The sequence below is a fragment of the Rhinatrema bivittatum genome, chromosome 3, assembly GCF_901001135.1.
Source record: "Rhinatrema bivittatum chromosome 3, aRhiBiv1.1, whole genome shotgun sequence".
NCBI classification, from domain to species: domain Eukaryota; kingdom Metazoa; phylum Chordata; class Amphibia; order Gymnophiona; family Rhinatrematidae; genus Rhinatrema; species Rhinatrema bivittatum.
The window spans coordinates 292883665-292906511 of record NC_042617.1 but is presented as its reverse complement, the minus strand read 5'-3'; the positions used below and the strand labels follow the sequence as shown (position 1 = coordinate 292906511).

Genomic DNA, 22847 nt, shown 5'->3' with positions numbered 1-22847 from the left:
TAGTATGTGCTGTCTCAAGCGAAAGGCGAGACACCCATTAGTAACAAATGACACTCGCATTCTTCAGAAGTCAGGCTTTTTTGCACTTAAAGGTAGGATCATCAATTCTATTCTGACTTTTCTTTAAAGAGTGGATGTTTTATCTGTCTCTGATTATAGGGGGAAAAATATAATAATCTTTTAGCTTAGAAGTCCCTGTAACAAAATAAATAAAAAACAGTATAACAATGTTAGAATAATATCATCTCTGTAGCTATAAGTTTCATCCATGAATAGCAGCACACCACTGGAAAGCTGGAGCTAATCATTAACGATTTGGTATATTATTTTGTAAGCGGTTCCAAAGATGTCAGTGCTGATGTGGTTAATGTTCCTTGTATAAAGTTGTATTAAAAAACATCCCCAAAATAAAGCACCACTTGCATTATATAAAGGCTGTGTTGCCAACCTAACACTAAAGTTTCTCCCCTACGTCTCATTCCACTACAGGGGAGGGGATAGAGAAAACTAAGACCTCAAGCACATATCAGGAGAGCATGCAGCTTAGGTTGGTAATGCTGGGAAAGCACAAAAGAAATATTACGGAATCATTCCAAAAGGCCACGTGCTCACCCTGCATCACTCACAAGTGCGTTTTACTGTTAAAATTACGTTTTTAAATTAAGTTTCTCCCTTATAATTCTTCTGAATTCCTGGAAGCTGCTATGTCTGAATGGATATTGTGAAACATTTAAGGGGGGGGGGGGATCCAATTCACTCTTCTGTTTCTTGTCATTTGTGACACCATAACCAGGGCTGACCCATCCCACATACAACGGACCGGACAATGTGACTCCCTCACGGGTTATCTTGCACGCTTCTGCTGCCCCCCCTGATTCTCTCATGTACCAAGCCATGCTAAGACTAGCAAAGGAACAACACATGGGCTTGGTACATGAGAGAATCAGGGGGGCAGCAGAAGCGTGCAAGATAACCCGTGAGAGAGTAAGCATCTGATCGGTAAAGTCCCTTTTACCTTTTTTCACTGGCTTTGGAGCTCTCCGTGTTCATGCTGAGGGCCTTCCACACGGTGGTCTTAGGCATTTCATCAGAGATATTTATCTCAGAGGGATCGCACCTGAAAAACATTTTCCCCCATGTTAAGTTGCACCCAGTGCTCAGAGCAGCCGCTGGACAAAACGGCACCCTCAGGGCTTTGCTTCTGGTGTTCCTCCCCCCTTTCCCTTCTGGACCCCCACGGTGTCAAACCTACAGATTGATTCAAGAGGGTAGCCTGGCACCTTCCCCCCCTCTCCCTAGGCATCATGGGCAGCCACCCTGCTTGCCCACTCTTTGCAAAGGCCCTGCCACTTGTAAGGGGTGTGGGGGGAGGGGAGGGGCTGCTTGGACCTTTGCTTTATTTGCACCAGGAAATATTTCAAGACTATTCTTGCCTAGCAGTTTAAGCTACTCCAATGTTAACTAGGATTGGAAATTAGAAAAATACTTAAGTGTTTCAGGTGGAAAACCCTAAAACTAAAAGCTTCTGACTTACTCAGGGATGGCTAATAAAACTGAAAAAAAAAAAAAAAAAAGATTGCCTATGAAAGGGGATTTCTAAAATCTTTCCTAATGTATGTACTCTGGTAGAAAGGTGCTACAGAAAATCAACTGAAATAAACCCTAGCAGGCTTCTCCTGTTGGTTCAGCCCAGTGGAAGCTGCGGTGAATTGGCTGGACCCAATATTTGGCAGACAGCCCTGGGGGTGTTACACAGGGAGCAAGGACATTGCTTCTCTCTCACTTTTGGAAGGCTGCTTTCAAAATGCTGGCTCAGGTCCAGATGAAATGCTACTATAGTTACAGCCTGCTCCCCATGGTCCTGTACCTGGAATTGTTCTTTCCTGGGCTGCTCAGTAACATTTTGCTCTCCAGGGGCAGATGGATTCCCTTATCCTCCCCCGCCTCCAGCATCTTCTCAGCCTCCTGTTGGACACAGAAAAATGGCAGAGATGAGCTGTTTCTTCTACTGAGCACAAAGAAAGGTGGATGACTGGGTGGTGGGAGGGTAGCAAGAGAGGGAGCAGCCAAACTCATAGGGACCCATGCAGTAATCTGAGCATTAAAAAAAATAATTGTGCACACGTTTCCAGCACATATTTTTAAGGCTCAGGTAATTTTTTTTTTTTTTTAACTTCCAATGCAATAAGCTAATGATATGCTAATGCACTGGGAGTTCAAAATGCGCAAAAAACGTGAAATGTGCATTCGGCATAGACTGAATGCACATTTTAATACAGGGAGGGTGGAGCTGTCTCTACAAGTGGTGGGAGCCGCCGCCACAGAGACGAATAAATATCAACGTATCTGGCTATATGGCAGCGGGAAGCAGCCGCCAGAAAGCCGGATAAATTGCTACTTATTCATCTATCTGGTACGGGGTCACTGCTACATAGCTGGATAAAGTACTTATCTGGCTGTGTAGCAGTGACCGTGCCACATAGCTGGATAACTACCAACATATCTGGCAGCTGCTTCCTGCTGCCAGATAGAATGGATATATCAGTACCATCGTGAACTAGTGATTCTCACAGGGAATGACAGTATATATAACATTCAAATAAATAAATAAATAATATACTTATTTGGCTAGGTGGCGGCTCCTGCCACTTATTCGCTCAGACATTTTTTTTTCCCTTCAATAGCACTGGAAACTTAACTCCAGCCTTGATCCAGGCAGTAAGTTTCTAGTGCTAAAGAAGGTGCGCTGCCTTAAATGCAGTCTCTAGAAGATGTGGTAGGCATGACTGACAAATTGAAGAGTAGTAAATCACCTGGACCAGATGGTATACACCCCAGGGTTCTGAAGGAACTAAAAAATGAAATTTCAGAACTATTAGTAAAAATTTGTAACCTATCACTAAAATCATCCATTGTACCTGAAGACTGGAGGGTGGCTAATGTAACCCCAATATTTAAAAAGGGCTCCAGGGGTGATCCGGGAAACTACAGACCAGTTAGCCTGACTTCAGTGCCAGAAAAAATAGTGGAAACTGTTCTAAATATCATGATCACAAAACATATAGAAAGACATGGTTTAATGGAACAAAGTCAGCATGGCTTTACCCAAGGCAAGACTTGCCTCACAAATCTGCTTCATTTTTTTGAAGGAGTTAATAAACATGTAGATAAAGGTGAACTGGTAGATGTAGTGTATTTGAATTTTCAGAAGGCATTTGACAAAGTTCCTCATAAGAGGCTTCTAGGAAAAGTAAAAAGTCATGGGATAGGTGGCGATGTCCTTTCGTGGTTTACAAACTGGCTAAAAGACAGGAAACAAAGAGTAGGATTAAATGGACAATTTTCTCAGTGGACGGGAGTGGGCAGTGGAGTGCCTCAGGGATCTGTATTGGGAACCGTACTTTTCAATATAGTTATAAATGATCTGGAAAGAAATACGGCAAGTGAGGTAATCAAATTTGCAGATGATACAAAATTGTTCAGAGTAGTTAAATCACAAGCAGATCGTGATAAATTGCAGGAAGACCTTGTGAGACTGGAAAATCGGACATCGAAATGGCAGATGAAATTTAATGTGAATAAGTGCAAGGTGATGTATATAGGGAAAAATAACCCATGCTATAGTTAGACAATGTTAGGTCCCATATTAGGAGCTACCACCCAAGAAAGAGTTCTAGGCATCATAGTGGATAACACATTGAAATAGTCAGTTCAGTGGGCTGCGGCAGTCAAAAAAGCAAACAGAATGTTGGGAATTATTAGAAAGGGAATGGTGAATAAAACGGAAAATGTCATAATGCCTCTGTATCGCTCCATGGTGAGACCGCACCTTGAATACTGTGTACAATTCTGGTCACCGCATCTCAAAAAAGATATAGTTGTGATGGAGAAGGTACAGAGAAGGGCGACCAAAATGATAAAGGGAATGGAACAGCTCCCCTATGAAGAAAGACTAAAGAGGTTAGGACTTTTCAGCTTGGAGAAGAGACGGCTGAGGGGGGGATATGATAGAGGTGTTTAAAAATCATGAGAGGTCTAGAACGGGTTAATGTGAATCAGTTATTTACTCTTTCGGATAATAGAAAGACTAGGGCGCACTCCTTGAAGTTAGCATGTGGCACATTTAAAACTAATCGGAGAAAGTTCTTTTTTACTCAACGCACAATTAAACTCTGGAATTTGTTGCCAGGAGATGTGGTTAGTGCAGTTAGTGTAGCTATGTTTAAAAAAAGATTGGATAAGTTCTTGGAAAAGTCCATTACCTGCTATAAATTAAGTTCACTTAGAGAATAGCCACTGCTATTATTAGCAACAGAAGCATGGGATAGACTTAGTTTTTGGGTACTTCCCAGGTTCTTATGGCCTGGATTGGCCACTGTTGGAAACAGGATGCTGGGTTTGATGGATTGTTTATTGTTAAAGTTCCTCCCCGTTCTATGTAAACCGATTTGATATGGTTATCACCATGAAGGTTGGTATAGAAAAATGTTAAATCAATCAATCAATCAATCAATCCTTGGTCTGACCCAGTATGGCATGTTCTTATGAAGTAATAATGCCCTCATTTGCATGGGATTTCCATGCGAGGGTGCTAAGTATTACTCTCCTTGAGGTAATGTACATTTTCTGCATGCAAAACTCCTTCCTGTATCAGGAGTTTTTCCAGCAGAAAAGGTGCACACAAATGCAGGCTTAAACCTTTGTGCATCAGCCCCTTAAAGTGCCTACAACTACGAGTGCTGCAGAATCAGTTTCAGCTTTTTAGCCTCTTGAGGTGAAACCTGTCCTCTATGACAATATCCATGAAAGTTTCTTTTCTGCATTACCCATTATGAAGGAGGACAAATCATAAATTTACATATTATCTGCTCATTATTCTAAGTTACATACACATAAAGAGAATAATTTATGCATATAATATGTCAATACAATAACTTTATTGATATCACAAAATATAAAATCACATCTCTTGCTAGACAATGTTAAAACTCACTAACCATCACATACACACCTACCATTCATACTATTAAAAAATACCACTTGAAAACATAGTGACACTACATACATTTATCAATGCATTTTTTAATACATATTTCTATCCATGTGTGCAATATGTACTCCACTAGTTATTACTTATTCTTGATTGCCTGTTACCCGGTACATCCACAAGCCTTAAACTGATTATCTCATCAAACGTGTTTGAAATATATATTTTATTTCGCTAAACATTCAAGTTCCTCCTCAATAATTCTTCTCTCTTAAATTCCTTTGCACACCACGATCAAGTATCTCCCGAACCGATCAGGCTCTTCTCCAAGTCGCTTTTACAAAGAACAACAATATTCTTTCCGGTCCATCCATTCCATCCAATCCGTCCGACAAAGATCCATGTTTCACCCCCTACCCGGGGCTTCCTCAGGGACTCACCAGTGTAACAGGTACAGACTCCCCACCTACTCCCAAAAAACATAAAACCACATTTAGACATCCCTATAACTTATCAATGTCTTAAACCCATAAATTTTCAAAAAGGCTCCAAACTAACCTTCAAGTACCCAAGCCATCTCTCAAACGATATTAAACTTCAAACCTCCGTTTTATCAATATCCATTAACATCAGTGTATTACTTCATGTTTATAATCCATATCTCTAAAAATCAAACAGGCAGCTACCATGAATATGATATCTTTTATCCAGACAAAAAAGTTACCATACACCCCCTACCCATACGAAGTATTCACCATTCAACCGGAACCAACATGTATACTAATAGGTCTGAAATTTCATTTTCAACTGGTATCACATGTCAAAGAATGTCATAGCGTCAAGTCACTTCCTTCTACTTATATATACCAATTCATCAATACTTAATTCAATCAGAAAATGAAAAACCTCCCAAATTCCAAACACCTACATACCCATTAGCTCACATGCAAAAATGCGTTCCATTCTATAGGGCCATTTAAACCCCCGGGGAGACAGTACCCCATTTAAAAATAAAACACTGTTCAATCCGTCTCAACATAGACGACAAATCACCCCCATTAGGTAAATACACCTTCTTGATAACGAAAAATTTTATGTCATCCAATGTGTGAGCATACTCAACCCAATGATCAACTAAAGGTGCATTCACCTTAACAGATCTAATCCTACTTCTATGTTCTATAATTCACAATCGGATTGCTCTAATAGTTTGACCAATGTACACTAGCCCACACGGGCATACAATTGCATAAATTACCCCACTCGTATCACACAAAAACTATTGTGGCAACCTATAAGGATATTTCAAAATAGAATGTTGAATTTCTTTGAGTAGCAGGGCATGTTTACACTCAGAGCAGGCACCCCAAGTGGTTTGGCCATGCTCTTGATCAGCCCATCCCTTCAATCTACGAAATTTCAACTGGCCCCCTAAATTCTGCCGTTTTTTTACTGCAAAAATAGGTCTTTCAATAAATGCAGATATAGATGATAACATATGCCGGTGTTTTAAAATACTGGCCTTAATATCATTAGCAAAAAACAACAAAGGGACTACCTTACACCGTGGAAGATTTTATTAGAGATGCCCGACTCGAACCGAGTTTCGCCAACAAGGATGCATCAGGGGCTAAAAAGTTAAAAAACAATAAATATTTTTACACAGAGAAAGATTTTTAAGACACTTCTGGTAACCCAAAAACTCTATCATAAAAAACATTTTTATACAATATACCAAAAGCATAGAGAAATACTTATTTCTATATTAAATGCTCTTCATAAAGATGGAAAAAATCATTCATGACATACATATCCTAACATTTTTATATTGTATAGCAAGATCTTAGAGATATAATTGTCAATTTCTCATACTTATGCGAAACAGCAACACATATATATATGTAGAGAACGGAGATAATTACCTTTATGTTGTAAACATACTCTCACCACAGTAAGAGTCAATATACCAATCTGTAAATTGATTGTTGCAATAAAACTAGACAAAAAACACAATTGAAAGTTATTTATACAAATTAATAATCACATATTATAAATTCTTATATATGATTAGGTAAAAAAATTATTATTAAATATATCCTTAAAACATAAATGATATTATAATTATATATCATTAGTACAAATATTTGTGGGGGTGTCACTGCATCCATTATGATTTATACTCAATTGAAGAACATGACATTGATTAATAAAAATGTTTTCAAAAAAAATTTTTGATCTCAAGGTATTTGGAAACCACAAAAAAAGTTTTTTGGAAACCACAAAAAAATTTTTTTACTTCACTAAAAAAATTTTTTGTAGTAAAAAAATTTTTTTGTGGTTTCCAAAAAACTTTTTTTGTGGTTTCCAAATACCTTGAGATCAAAAAATTTTTTTGAAAAAATTTTTATTAATCAATTTGAACAAAAAGAAAAAGATGTCATGTTCTTCGATTGAGTATAAATCATAATGGATGCAGTGACACCCCCACAATTTTTTTAGTGTAACAAGATATTTTTAGTCTCATGAGGCAATACATTGTCATAATACAAATATTTGTACTAATGATATATAATTATAATATCATTTATGTTTTAAGGATATATTTAATAATAATTTTTTTACCTAATCATATATAAGAATTCATAATATGTGATTATTAATTTGTATAAATAACTTTCAATTGTGTTTTTTGTCTAGTTTTAGTGCAACAATCAATTTACAGATTGGTATATTGACTCTTACTGTGGTGAGAGTATGTTTACAACATAAAGGTAATTATCTCCGTTCTCTACATATATATATGTGTTGCTGTTTCGCATAAGTATGAGAAATTGACAATTATATCTCTAAGATCTTGCTATACAATATAAAAATGTTAGGATATGTATGTCATGAATGATTTTTTACATCTTTATGAAGAGCATTTAATATAGAAATAAGTATTTCTCTATGCTTTTGGTATATTGTATAAAAATGTTTTTTATGATAGAGTTTTTGGGTTACCAGAAGTGTCTTAAAAATCTTTCTCTGTATAAAAATATTTATTGTTTTTTAACTTTTTAGCCCCTGATGCAGCCTTGTTGGCGAAACTCAGTTCGAGTCGGGCATCTCTAATAAAATCTTCCACAGTGTAAGGTAGTCCCTTTGTTGTTTTTTGCGTTGGCTACGTGGGACCGCCTTCCGATTTGTTTTATTGGACCTTAATATCATTAGTCCTAGACGAGTACGGGATGGGACAAATAATTCTCGAAGGGGCTTGTTTATCATATTGTATTAGAAGGTTGTCCCTATTTGCATATAATGCCATTTTATATGCTTTTTTCACAATGGATTAGGTATAACCACGAGCTATAAAAAGATCAATTAATTTCTGAGCTTGAATTTTATATTCTGTAACCGACGTACACAATCTTCTATATCTCAAAAACTGGCCAGTAGGAATGTTATCACGTAATTGTTTAGGATGGAAACTATGATAGTGAAGTAAAGTATTTCTGTCAGTTATCTTTCTATACACAGTGGTCACTAATCTATCATCTTGTATATATACTGACATATCCAGAAAAGTCACCGATCTTCTATCCCATGTACACGTAAATTTTAAATTGGGGTCACTCAAATTTAGTTCTTCCAAAAACATCTTTAACCCTTCAACAGATCCCTGCCAAATAAAAAATGTCGTCAATGATCAGTTTCCAAGTGATAACATGAGAAAACCATTCAGACCCATAAATCACTTTCTCCTCGAAAGATGATACATACAAGCAAGCTGTACTCAGTGCTACTGGTGATCCCATTGGGATTCCTTTGGTCTGTAAATACATTCTTGTATCAAAACAGAAGACATTACATGTAAGTACAATTTCAGCTATTTGTAACAAGAATTGTAACCTCCTGGCTGAGATATCCATTTTCATAAGTTCTATCTTAATAACTTGAAATGCCTCCATTTGGGGAATGTTGGTATAAAAGGGAAACGATATCTGCTGTTACTAGTATCCAATCATCAGAAACCAGAGGTAATATTGCTAACTGATTAATAAAGTCAGTAGAATCTTTAATATACGAAGAAATCTTAGATACATATGGTTGAAGATAATAATCAACCATTTTAGCAAGAGGCTCTAAAATTGTACCAATGCCCGTCACAATAGGTCTCCCCGGTGGGTTAACCAACGATTTATGGATTTTTGGCAATATATAAAAGTAAGCACTAGTTAGATGTGCTACACTTAAATATCGGAATTCCACCGGATGGAGCTCTATTCACCTGAGTACTTTGCCGATCAACGGCCATGGTGGAAAGGTGGAACTTCGGTGGGCCAGGGCAGGACTAGGACATACACGCCCTCTGCTCCCGTCTCTCTGCGACGAGCGTAGAAACTTGGAGCCTTGGCATTCCGAAACATCGACATGAGATCCATGCTGGACGTACCCCATGTGTCGCATATTAGTTGAAAAGCTGCGTCCGCTAACTCCCATTCCCTGGGATCTAGGCGATTTTGGCTGAGAAAGTCTGCGTGCATGTTGTCCACGCCGGCAATGTGAGACGCTGCTATGCTAAGTGCTGTTCCGCCCAGATGATCAATTGACGAGCTTCGACTGCCACTGGCTGACTTCTGGTCCCTCCTTGATGATTGATGTATGCTACTGTGGTTGCATTGTACGAGAGAACTCTGACGGACCTCCCCTGAAGGAGAGGACGAAATGCTTGTAACGCTAACTACACCGCTCGGGTCTCCAGATGATTGATCGACCACTGTGACTCCTCTGGAGACCAAAATCCATGTCCAGACTTCCTCTGGCATACCGCCCCCCAACTGGAGAGACTGGCATCCGTGGTAACCACTGTCTAGTCAGGGCACCTCCAGGGGAACTCCACGAATCAGATTGTCCGTTACCAGCCACCAATCGAGACTGGACCGCGCTGCATCCGTCAGTGGGAGAGGAAGAGGAAACAGTTTGGAGACGGGATTCCAGCGGGAAAGCAACGCAGACTGTAAAGGCTGCATATGAGCAAAGGCCCAGCGAACCAGTTCCAAGGTTGGGGTCATCGAGCCGAGAACTTGCAAGTAATCCCGGATCCTGGGAGGATGCTTGAGTAACAAGGCTCTTCCTTGAGCCTGCAATTTGGAAATGCGTTCTGTGGAAAGAAATACTCTGCCCTGCTGAGTGTCGAATAGAACCCCCAAATACTCCAAGGACTGAGAGGGCACGAGCCTGCTGTTGGATAAATTGACCACCCAGCCCAGCGACTGAAGTAGCTGGAGTACCTTGTGAACCGCCAACCGGACCAGTGGTTCTGACTTCGCTTGAATCAGCCAGTCGTCCAGGTAGGGATATACCAGCAGCCCTTCCTTCCGGAGATGGGCTGCCACGGCTACCATTACCTTGGTGAACCTCCTGGGCGTGGTGGCAAGCCCAAAGAGCAGCGCTCGAAACTAAAAATGCTGACCCAGTATCGCAAAATGAAGGAACTTCTGGTGATCTGACCGCATGCCTATATGAAGGTACGCCTCCGTGAGATCCAGGGACGCCAGAAACTCTCCCTTTCACACAGAGGCAATGACTGACTGGAGTGTTTCCATGCGAAAACGTGGCACCCTGAGGCATCAGTTCACTTGTTTGAGATCCAGAATGGGCCAAAAGGATCCCTCTTTCTTTGGCACCATGAAGTAAATGGAATAATGGCCCTTCCTTCTTGCCTCTGGAGGTACTGGGACGATGGCTCCTAACTGCCCCAGGCGCTGCAAAGTTTCCTGGACTGCTCCTCGCTTGGTTGCGTAACCGCAGGGAGAGATGAGAAACCTGTCCTGAGGATGCCATACAAAATCTAAAGCGTAGCCTTGTCTTCTCACAGCCAGCACCCACTGGTCTGTGGTTACCTTGGCCCATTCCTTGAAAAATAGGGATAGTCTGCACCCTACTGCAGGCACCGAGGAATGGACCAGCGCCCCTTCATTGTGAAGACTTAGCCCCTGAAGTAGACTGGGAATTCCCTGCTTCTGCCGAATTTTCTGCCACGAAAGGACTGGGACAGGACTGCTGTCTAGTTGGTGCCTGATGAAAAGAAGAACTGGGCGCTCTAGCTGGCCGGAAATGGCGATTCCCTCTGAATCTGGCCCATAACAAGAAAGTACCTCGTGACGTAGGTCTGTTCTCCGGCAGCCTATAGACCTTATTCTCTCCCAGAGATTGAATCAGATCTTCCAAGACCTTTCCGAAAAGCAATTTACCCTTGAAGGGCAAAGAACCCAGCTGTGCCTTGGAGGACACGTCCGCCAACCAGTTTTTTAACCACAGGAGTTTCCGAGCAGAGACCGCGGATACCATGGACCTCGCTGATGTCCTCAACAGATCGTGAAGCGCATCAGCACTGAAGGCAATTGAAGCTTCTAGCTGACCTGCTTGGGCGGCTTTCTCATCGGAGAAACCCACGTTAGCCTGTAACTGTTGAACCCAGTGCAGACCCGCTCGCAAGGCAAAATTGCTGCACATGGCCACCCGCACTCTCAATGCCGACACCTCAAAAATCTTTTTAAGCTGCACCTCGAACTTCCTGTCTTGCAGGTCCTTGAGTGCTGTAGCACCTATGACCAGGATCATGGTCTTCTTGGTAACCGTGGACACCGCCACGTCCACCCTGGGCATTCATAGCAGCTCTAAAGCATCCTTTGGCAGAAGATATAGCTTATCCATGCCTTTACTCACTTTCAAACCGAGATCAGGGGTATCCCACTCCCGGAAGAACAAGTCCTTAGCCGAAAATGAAAAAGGAAGTAGCAGGGCCTCTCAGGCCCAGAAAAAACAGATCCATTGCTCCCAGTTTGGATTCCTCAGGTGGCCCCTCAATGCCCAGCTCAGCCAAAATAGAAGGGATAAGAGGACCCATCTCCTCTCTTCTAAAGAGACGAACCACCTTAGGGTCGTCCCCTTCCGTCACATGCGAGCCCCTCGCTGAACCCTGCGGATGCACATCAGTGTCAGCATCCACCCCCTGCAGGGGCTTGGACTGAGGGTCTGGGTCCCCAGGGTCAGTATCTTGATCAGAGGTATCTGAGTCAGTCTGAGGGACTCCTGTTTGGAGAGGGCGCTTAGGTCTCGATGGGTCAGTAGCCCCCTGAGACCTTGAGCGTTTCTTGGAAATATGCTTGGACCCCAGAGAGATGGATTTTAAGTCAGACTGCTGCTTCCCTGATTTTTTTTGCTTTATAAGCTTTATGGAGCAGTAAAACAAAGTCCAACGAGGAAGAGGAGGAGTCAGAAACCCCCTCAGGGCTATCCTCCACTGCTGGTAAATCATGATGCAAAAGGTCCCTTTCACCTGGGAACCTCTGCTGAGGAGAAAGAGGAGGCGGTAAAAACCCTTCTTCAAACCATCCTGCAAAAACGTAAGGATATGCCCTACATAAGACTTTCGTGGCGAAATTTTTAAGTCACCACACCATGAGACAAAGACCTTCCATACTCTAGCATAAGTAAGCGTAGTCGAAGATCTGCGCGCCCAAAGGAGAGTGGAAATGACTGCTTCTGGATAACCTTTCTTCCTCAACTGCCTCTGCTCATAAGCCAAGCCGCCAGACAAAAGCGATCCGCCAGATCGAAAAATACCAGACCCTGTCGAAGGAGATTCAGAAGATGTCCCAGCCATAATGGCCCGTCCACCGCCAGATTGACGAGATCCACGAACCACGGACGCCTTGGCCACTCCGGAGCCATGAGAATCACCAGACCCCGATGGGATTCTATGCGCCTAAACACCTTTCCCACTAGGGGCCACGGAGGAAACACAGAGGACGTGAAGAGGCCACGGAAGCACCAGCACATCCTCTCCTTCCGAGCCATGCTCTCGCCTCTGGCTGAAGAAACGCGCCACCTTTGCATTTAGCCGAGTCGCCATCAAGTCCAAGTGCGGAACCCCCCAACGCTGGGTTATGAGGTACATCGCCTCGGCCGACAGCTCCCACTCTCCTGGGTCTAGGTGTTGCCAACTGAGATAATCCGCCTGAACGTTGCCCACGCCTGCAATATGGGTGGCCGCTATGCGGGATAAATGACGTTCCACCCAGGCCATCAACAATGACGCCTCGGTCGCCACCGGACGACTTCTTGTGCCTCCTTGCTGATTTATATACGCCACCATGGTCGCGTTGTCCGATAGAACTCGCACCGCTCGACAGTGTACCATCAGGAGGAGGTGACGCAAAGCCAGACGTACCGCTCTGGTCTCCAGACGATTGATGGGCCAAATGGCCTGGTGAGAAGACCATGTCCCCTGCACCGCTCGGGACTGACACACCGCCTCCCAGCCTGACAGACTGGCATCCATCGTCACGACTATCCAAGATGGAGGTTCTAAGTCCACCCCTTGCAGGAGATGGTCCGGGGTTAACCACCAAGCGAGGCTGGAATGGGCAGGCTCCAGCAATGGTAACACCATGTCGTAATCCTTGGACCTGGGATCCCAACGAGAAAGAAGCGCTCTTTGTAAAGGTTGCATATGCGCAAAGGCCCACGGTACCATCTCCAGAGTAGATACCATATGTCCAATGTCCTGTAAATAATCCCAGGCCGTAGGTAACGGGAGATCCACCAGATTCTGCACCTGTGTCATGAGATTGACCATTCGTTGATGTGGTAGGAACACCTTGCCCACCAAAGTATTGAATCGGGCACCCAAGAACTCCAACTGTTGAGTCGGTTCTAGCCGGCTCTTCGCAAAGTTGACTACCCAACCTAACATCTGCAGTTGCTGCACCACCAACCGAACCGCCTGCTTGCACAATGCCTTCGACTTCGCCCGGATGAGCCAATCGTCAAGATAGGGATGTACCAGTATTCCTTGATGGCGTAGAAAAGCGGTGACGACCACGAGAACCTTGGTGAACACCCTTGGAGCAGTCGCTAACCCGAACAGAAGGGCACAAAATTGGAAATGGTTCCCTAACACCATGAACCTCAGGTATCTTTGATGACCCTCCCAGATTCCAATGTGAAGATACGCCTCGGTCAGATCCAAAGAAGCCAAAAATTCTCCCTTGTGGACGGCCGCAATAACAGACCGCAGCGTCTCCATGCGAAACGAGGAACGCGTAAAGCCTTGTTCACCCGCTTTAAATCCAAGATCGGCCTGAACGTGCCTTCCTTCTTTGGAACCATGAAGTATATGGAATACCGGCCAGTCCTGTGCTCGGCCAGTGGAACCGGCAATACCGCCCCCAGTGTCCGTAATCGGTCCAAGGTTTGGGCGATAACCAGTTGCTTTTCCGGAGGACCGCATGGCGATGTCATAAAAAGATCCCGGAGGGGACGAGCAAAATCCAACTCGTAACCGTGATGAACCACGTCGAGGACCCATTCCTCCCAAAACCGGGACAACCAACCCCCGATGAGCGGAAGGGAGGAATGGGTCTGCGCGCCTTCATTGAGTAGTCTTGTTGGGGGCAAAGCCCTGCGAGGATCCCAATTGCTGAGGCCGTCTGCCCTGAAAGGAAGGAGCCCAAGATTGGGACCTTGACGCTTGCTGTTTTTGGGGAAAGGAACCACCCCTCCCCATCCGGAACCGGCGCTGACCCCGAAACCGAGCTCTGGAATTCCCAAAGGATCGAGACTGACGGGGCTTATCCTCAGATAACTTATAAACTTTATTGTCTCCCAGGTCCTTGATGAGCTGATCCAGCTCGTCTCCAAACAACAACTTCCCCCTAAAGGGAAAAGAACCTAAACGTGACTTAGAGGAAGCATCCGCCGACCAGCGATGGAGCCAAAGCAGCCGCCTGGTGGAAACTGCAGAAGACATAATGCGAGCCGAGATCCGCAGCAAATCATATAAAATATCCGCTGTATAGGCGACCGCAGCCTCCATGCAGTTGGCCTGTTCCGCCTCGTCCGGCGGAAGCTCCTGTGCTGTAAGCAGTTGTTGGACCCAACGAAGAGTGGCCCTCTGCACAAGACTGCTACAAGCCGCCGCCCGGACCCCTAATGCCGCAACCTCAAAGATGCGCTTCAATAAGATCTCCAACTTCCGGTCCTGGAGATCCTTCAACGCTATCCCCACCGTGACGGGGATGGTAGTATGCTTAACCATGGCTGTGACCGCCGAATCCACTGAGGGGGTCTTGAGAAGTTCTAAGGACTCCGACGGCAGGGGATACAACTTGTCCATAGCCCTGCTAACCCGCAAGGAGGCTTCTGGAAGATCCCTTTCCTTAGACACAATCTGGAACACTTTGGGATGAAAAGGAAAGGTTTGTGGAGGGGCCTGCAGGCCCGCCATAGCTACATCCCCCGTGGAAGTGTCAGCTTCCTGGTGCGGTGCCGGGATTTCCAACTCCTTCAAAACATGAAGGATTAAAAAGTTTAGCTCTTCTTTACCAAACAATCGAAGCACCTCGGGGTCATCCCGTTCAACAGACCCCTGACCATCAGCAACATCTGCTCCTGGTGCATCCGGAGTGAGATCTGGGACCTCAGGAACTCCTGCACCCCCCTGCGGGCGAGGGCAACGAGCCCCGGCTTTCCCCATATCCAGCGCTGTCTTGGGGATCTTTGGTGGAGAGGGACCATCCGCCTCCCAACCTGCTTCTGCCTCCAAAAAAGCTTTGTGCATCAGCAGCACAAACTTCGAGGAAAAAGGAACCGACCTCTTAAACATTTCCCCCGCGGGCCGGGAGGGAGGGGGGGGCCGAGGAGCCTCCAAATCGGGCGGGCTCCGTGGACTTAAGGCAGGCGGTGAAGGAGGAGGGGAGTCTTCCTCCTCCGACACTGTTTCCTCTGCCTGCCGCGTGTCCAAGATGGCCGCCATCTCCCTCTCTATGGGAGGCGGGGCCAAAGACCGGGACCCAGGCACTCTCCTTTGCCGCGCCAAAGAGGGGAGAGAAGACCCGCTGCGGGCAGCGCTCGGCCCCCGAGAGGGTCCCTCGCCCCCGGGAAGACAACGGGAGCAGAGACCCTCTCGAGAGAGTCGCGCCCCCGCCCCCCCGCAGGCCGTGCAGGCTGAAGATCGCGGCATGAAGAGGATGTTAGCTGCAGTAAGAAAAGAGCGCCAAAAGTAAGTAAGTAAGTATCCCAAACTAATAATGCGCCGGGTGAGCCAGCCACCCCCTCCGGAGTCCCCGGTAGAAAACACGGCAGGCCGGGGCTGTAAGACCAAGCGCACTGCCTGCCACCAACAGGGCTTATGTGGCTCTCAAAATCAAAGAATTGTCTTTTCTTTTTTTTTTTTTTTTTTTAACTTTACACACCTGAAAAGGTAACTCCAAGCCCCCTTCAGAGAAAAAACTCTGGAATACTACCACTGTGGGGGGAGGGCGACCGGCCCACCGGTAAGCTCTCCCCCTGGCCTACTGGGACACACTAGCTCCGGGAAAAGTCTAAGGGCAGTGCCCTCTATGCCTGCCAGAAACTTTGCCTTCACGCTGCGCTGGGAACAGAAAAGAATTAAGTAATCCTACACTTTTTTTTTTTTTTTTTACATAAAAACCCAAAGGAAAGACACTAGTTGATCTAGCCAGTGAAACCTTAAGTAGAAAAAACCTGGAAATTCCCAGAAGAAATTTTAGCCAGACCAGGACCGCAGGTTATGCCTCTCAATCTGCTGGAGTCAGAGAAAATACCGAGGGATCGCAGGTGGCATACCGGTATATCTAGGGGGTGCTTTTCAGCTTTTCTCTGACTCCATCTGCTGGAGGGGAGGCATAACCCAGCAGTCTGGACTGATCCTGGTACCTACAGGGAATTATTTTTGTAATAAATAAATTTTCGATAATTTGTTTTCAAAATGATTATTCCTTTATGTATTTTTAACTTTCTAAAGGCATACATTTCTGTAAATTTGGAGAATGTGTCCACTATTTTAGAGATGCTTGAATCTCGGATAAAGGTAGATGAACCTTGTAACCCTGAATCTGTGGATTCCATCTTGAAAGGAGTGAAATCTGCAGAGGTCTCATATGAGCTCTTGCCCAGAGTCAAAGCCATTGAACCTAAAAACTGCAGGTAATGCCAAGCAGTTAGAGCTCGCTGATCTGAAAAGCTTTTCACCTGGCCACAAAGCTTTGAAATTCTTTTCTGCAGAAGGTATACCATTTGTTGGAGTCATTTTTTGTTAGTTTGGCAAGGATGTCTGTGGAGGTTGGCCGTATAGATTTAGACTTTTTACCCAGACACAGACTCTGAGTGAACTTCTGTTTACTGTCTTACACTGTGAAATGTTTATGAACAGGCAACAGTGTTTACTTAGTTATTCCACCAGGTCTATGATGAAAAAGCCTGAGAGAGAGAGAATGAAGGCCACACAGCTGTGCCTGAAATTTGATAAGAAATCAGAGGGAGGAAATGCCAGTTTTCCACATGCATTTGTAATGTATAAGGAGAGGGAGAGAGAGAGAGAGAGAGAAAGAGAGCGAGCACTGGACATGAGAGCACAGGCTGATCTTTTGGAAACATGTAAGCTTTCTATATGTAGCAATTGTTAATATCTACCATTATTTCTTCTGTGTAATCTGATTTTATTTGTTCTATCCTCCTATTGCTCAAATAAACTCACTTTCCTAAATACCTGGAACCGTGATGTACTGAATCAAAGTTTGTGTATGGCTCTTTGTGTTGGGAATTAGCTTCTGGGTTGAAGCCCCCAGGTATAATCCCAGTAATTGTGTGAGTTTATATGGGATAAGCCCCTTAGGTAGCTCCCAGTGTAGACCTCAGTGAGATTGGCCCCACCTATGTCAGAGCCCCTGGGGAGAAAACCAGTGTGCACGGTCTGAACTCGTAATACCATACCAGCTGCGGAATATAATACTGCCTCTAGATGTTCTATAGTCTGGGAGGGTTGCAAATGACTCTCTGCAAAATTGATTACCCAATCTAATCATTGGAGTAATGAAACTACTGTTTTTGTTGATATTACCCCTTTGGAATATGATTTAGTCCTTATTAACCAATCATCCAAATAAGGATGAATTAAAATTCCTTTCCTTCTTCAAAAGACAGCTACTACAAACATAACCTTTGTAAAAATTCTTGGCGCCACTGCTAATCCAAATGGTAGGGCAACAAACTGATGATGTTGACCGATTATAAAAAACTGGAGAAATCTTTGGAATTCTTGCTTCATTGGGATATGAAAATAAGCCTCTTTCAAATCAAGGGATGATAAAAACTCGCCTTTGCGTACTGAGGCTATAACCATACAAAGGGATTACATATATATTCAGATTTACCCCGTTTAGATCCAAAATAGGTCTGAATGAACCGTCATTTCTTGGAATCACAAAACAATTTGAATAATATCCCTTTTGATGCTCCCTTATTGGAACTGGATGAATTGCCTGCAATCGAGTCAACTTGTTTAATGTCCCATGAATTGCAGCGGCCTTGACAGGAGAATGGGCAGATGAGATTACAAAATAATCTTTTACCAATTTTCTTAATTCTGGGGCGTATCCATATTGGATTATACCCACAACCCACTGATCTGAAGTAATGTGGATCCATTCTCCAAGAAAAGTCTGTAACCTGCCCCCTATAGGCTCCCCTAGAAAATGAATCCTCCTGGCTTCATTGAGTACTATGTGAACCACTGGTGGAGCGGGTAGCATCTCCCTTTCGTCTCCTTGTACCATGAAAGGGCTAAGATCTACTTTTACCTCTAGAAGTTTGAGAAATTGCTCGCTTGCCTGATCTATATCATTTAGCTTTCATGAATTGACTACAACCGCTATAAGGATAAAACTGGATTTGACCTTATCTTCAGGTAATCTCTGAATCACCCAGATTCCTCATTAAACAATTCAATTCTTCCCCAAAAAGGTATTTACCCTTGAAGGGTAAATGAGAAAGTCTAGACTTTGACAAAGAGTCTGCAGACCAATTTCTTAACCAAAGAAAGAGCTAAAAATCTAGTTAAGATTCTAATTATGTCATATAAAGCAATAGAGAAAAAACCTGTAGCCAACTCTAGCTCAACTGCTGAATCCAATGAAGCAGAGACCTAGAAACATAATTAGTACAAACTGCTCCCTGAAGCTCAAATGAACCTGCAGAAAACAGATTCTTAAGAACTGACTCTAGCTTCCTATCCTGAGCATTTCAAAGGGAAGCACTTTCTTCCACAGGAATAGTAGTCTTTCTGGCTACTGCTGCAACCATCCCATCAACTTTTGGTTGCTGAAAAAGATGATCCAGCACCTTTTATGGCATTGGATACAGTCTAATAGCCCGCTTCAGGAAATTCCCACTCAGCCATAATCATAGCCTCAATCTCTGGGTGCAGAGGAAAAGCAGAAGCTGTCTTACATCTGCCTCTCAGGATTGGATCCCATCCTAGAGCCTCTTCCTCTTTTTCTTCCTCAAGGAGTAATGCAGAAGAGACTTGCAGAATTAATGCAGACATCTCCCTCTTATGGAACAACCTGATCTGTTCCTCCTCATGCTCTGCTGAATGAATCTCACCTTCCTCCACAGATTCCAAGCCACTTCAACCTTTCTCATCCTCCATTCTTAAATATGCAGGACAATCAAAATCTAACGAGAGAGATTCACCTTCAGCTTCATCTGCATCCAATCTCTTTCTCTTTTGAGGTTTAAAAACATCAGCAGCTGAAGAATCACCCTGTACATGCTCATCTCAATCTCCTTGTAAGGCATGAAATGCCTGACATAAGAACTTAAAAAAATCTGTTGGAAAAGCACCAGCGCTGGTACTAGGAACTTCCTGTTTAGCCTCAGAAAGAAAATCTAACCCCGGAACTGATTTGGGAGGTCCTTGGCTTAAATTGGCACCAGCCCTTTATGACGACATTCCAGGAGAATCAGCCAAAATGGCCACCGCATCTGTGTCAGCCATTAGAACAGATGCTGCTAACGGCTCTCCGGTGGCTGGGGCTGCTCTTGAAGGAGGCTTTTGCTTACCTGAAGCCTCAATAGAAGGTTTGGTTTTTTTTGTAGAAGCAGAGGCTTTCACTAAATCTGGAGAATTAGATTTACTGCGGCAAATGGAACATAGGCTCCCTTCAGCTGAAGTGCGCTTCACACCACACCTGCTGCAGTAGCAACTTTTTTCAGACATTGAGAGGCTTTAAAGTAGCTCCTGGCTGTGACAGAGCAAGCTGCTTCAAAAACTGCAGGTAAATTGATCTAAATTCACATCAAAAACAAAGGTAAAATTAGAGAGCAGAACTCCACCTGAGAAAAAACGGTAAGGGAGTAAGAAAAACAAAGATTAATATCACCAGGGCTCGATTAATTGCAGGAGCAATATTCACAGGAGCCTGGTCCAAATATGTAGCCATTTTGACAATAGTAAGAAGGTTGAATCTCCGGGAAAAATCCTCTTTTCTTTTTTTTTTTTGCACTGTAAGTCCAAACTCCCATTCAACAGCTGGAGGCAAAGAACACTGGCTGAATTAGTTCTAGACATTACATACATTCTGGTGATGTCATTAAAAAAATGTAAAACACTGCCTCATTGTGTACTGGATGAGAGGATATACCCATAGGTTCGGGACTGGTGGAGCAGAAGGTAGAGGAAATATGTTTCTATATACAGTACTTGTTTTAACTTTTCCCTTGAATACCACACAGAGGAATAGCAATCTATAATCTTATTTCTACTTGTACAGTTAAAATACTTTTACATGCTTTTAATTAATTTTAGCTGTCATCTTTTATTGAACTAATTTATTGTATTATTTCTAATATGTATATTGTAAACCGCTGTGAAGGCTAACGCCAATACGGCGGTATAAAAAACCTAATAAACTATAAACTTGCTGCTGTCTGCTGGTATTGTGTCACTCTGCTGGATCACATTACTGATTAAGGTTGAGATATAATTTAATGCAAGAGATGATAATTTAACATGACATGACTACCATACCAGGTCAGAAACTTGCTATCATTTGCAATAATGACCCCACTACCCATTCTTGTGGTGGGAGCCTCGTAATTAGGACATGTTGATAAGTGATAAGTTCTCTCCATCAAAGCAGCAGCGCCTCCTACTCCTGCAAAACATATAACTTGCCATGAGAACTAGCACAGAGGGAGGGGCAAGCAAATGTAGGGTCAGAGATTGAGTAGAATGTGCTGCAAGCAGGGAAAATGAGCAAAGACTGGGTGAGCCTGAAGGTTTTCTCCTTTATACCAATGTTTATGTTTCCATGGAAGAGAAGCCTCATGGAGGGAAAGCATCACTACTGGGATTGCTTTTTTCTGTTCCATTTTAGAAAACAAACATGGGAAGATCAGAGGAAAAAGGTGTGTGTGTGTATGTGTGTGTATAGGGGGGGGGGGGGGGGCGATGGAGTCTCAGCCATCACATAATGCCAACCCCTAGCAGCCAGACTTGGGGAGTGGGGGGGGGGGGGGCGGTAATGTGCACTGAGCTCCAGAAGCTGCTGTATTCTGTGGCCAAGCACCGTCACTGCAATGGCTGGGCTAGATAGGGAGTTTATAAACTGAAGGCTGAGAAGGCTCATGGCATCGTAGCCCAACTGAGGCCAGGTCCAATTGAGCTGGAAATCTAAAAATGATAAAACAGGAGAAAACTGCCAGGCCCTGAAACTAGCAGAAAAACCAACCAACCAAAAGCTTTTGGTTTAATCATCTGAGACCCTATAAAGCTTCTGGCATTTAGGCTTCCCGCGTCCTGTGCTTTTCTCATCATCTCCCTCATCACCAATCAGTTGCCATTTGAAAATACTGTGGCGCTCCAAAGGTTTTCAAAGCTCTGCTAGAAATTTGCTCCTTGTTTGGCACCCCTTCCCCCCTCCAAGAGTATTTTCCTGGAGAGTTGCTTCTTTTGCTGGAAATGTAGCGCCAGTGGATGGATTCTGAATAACCCACCAAAATGTACAATAAATGGGGCAAAAGATGCTGTAGGCATTAGTAGAAGGTTAGGTGAGGACTCTGAGTGAACAAAAAATTCAGTTAACGGTTGGATGACAACTCTGACTCCCCCTTATCCTCCGCCCCCCCTCCCCCTCATGTCCTCTCTGCTGGCATGGGCTGCAGGATCATCACCTCTTCTTGCTTGGCCTTGTTTTTGGCATCCTCCAACTTCTTCTTCTTGCTTTCTGGCATGAGGTCATCGAGCCAACTCAGCTCCCGGTTAGAGAAGCAAAAATCCATGACTTTACGCACAAAAACCAGTGCCAGAACCTGCAACAGAGAAAAGGATCACAGAGAAACAAAGAAAGGATAATTCTTTCCCTGCAGGAATCCATAGGTGTGGCTTTAAGTGTGTGATATGGGAACTGCATACATCTCTAGGGCCTTCTTGCTAGGTCTACTAGCTTTATTCGCTGAATACTAGCTCTGGTTCCTGCTTTTGGAAAAGCTACCATGACTATTGCAGGGATACAGTCGTTTTCACTGAATGGATTTACAACTAAATGCTGGCTGTAGCTCAGCTTCTGGGAAAGCTGAGATGAGTGCTGCAGGGCTATAGTTTGGACAAAACTCTAGGCTTGCTCATTTATAATACTGTACAGTCCAATCCAGATCCTGGAATACATTTTCAGTAGTGCACCTAACTGAAGAGTTACTTATGCAATTTCAGGCATGTACAAAACTAACCGGATTTGCAAACATAAGATACAGGTGCAAGTTAATTTTGAAGATCGGATTGCTATGTGGCTAAAGATATGCCTGCAAATTTACCTTTTGCAAATGAGGTGCAAAAATCTGCATGTAAACGATTCTCTATTTATATATGTGACTTTTAAAAAATCAGGTTGTTCTAAGAGAAGGAAGTTTTGACTGACTGCCTGTGGTGTTTCCCTCAGAAAGTGCAGGTGGTATGCATACTGCAGGGAGTTTTATATACATTAACTTTCCACCTTTACTGAAAGTAAAC

At 43.7% G+C, this 22847-nt stretch overlaps 1 protein-coding gene across 1 annotated transcript in view; it reads right to left on the bottom strand.

Annotated features, from left to right (window-relative positions):
- Positions 1-22847, bottom strand: part of SLC4A8 (solute carrier family 4 member 8) — a 408829-nt gene that overhangs the window by 7346 nt on the left and 378636 nt on the right. The window contains exons 23-25 of the mRNA XM_029594968.1: positions 22013-22150; positions 1868-1965; positions 1016-1117 (exon numbers count right to left, since the gene is read on the bottom strand). Coding sequence (XP_029450828.1) covers positions 1016-1117; positions 1868-1965; positions 22013-22150 — 338 coding nt within the window. The remainder of the gene's footprint in view (positions 1-1015; positions 1118-1867; positions 1966-22012; positions 22151-22847) is intronic.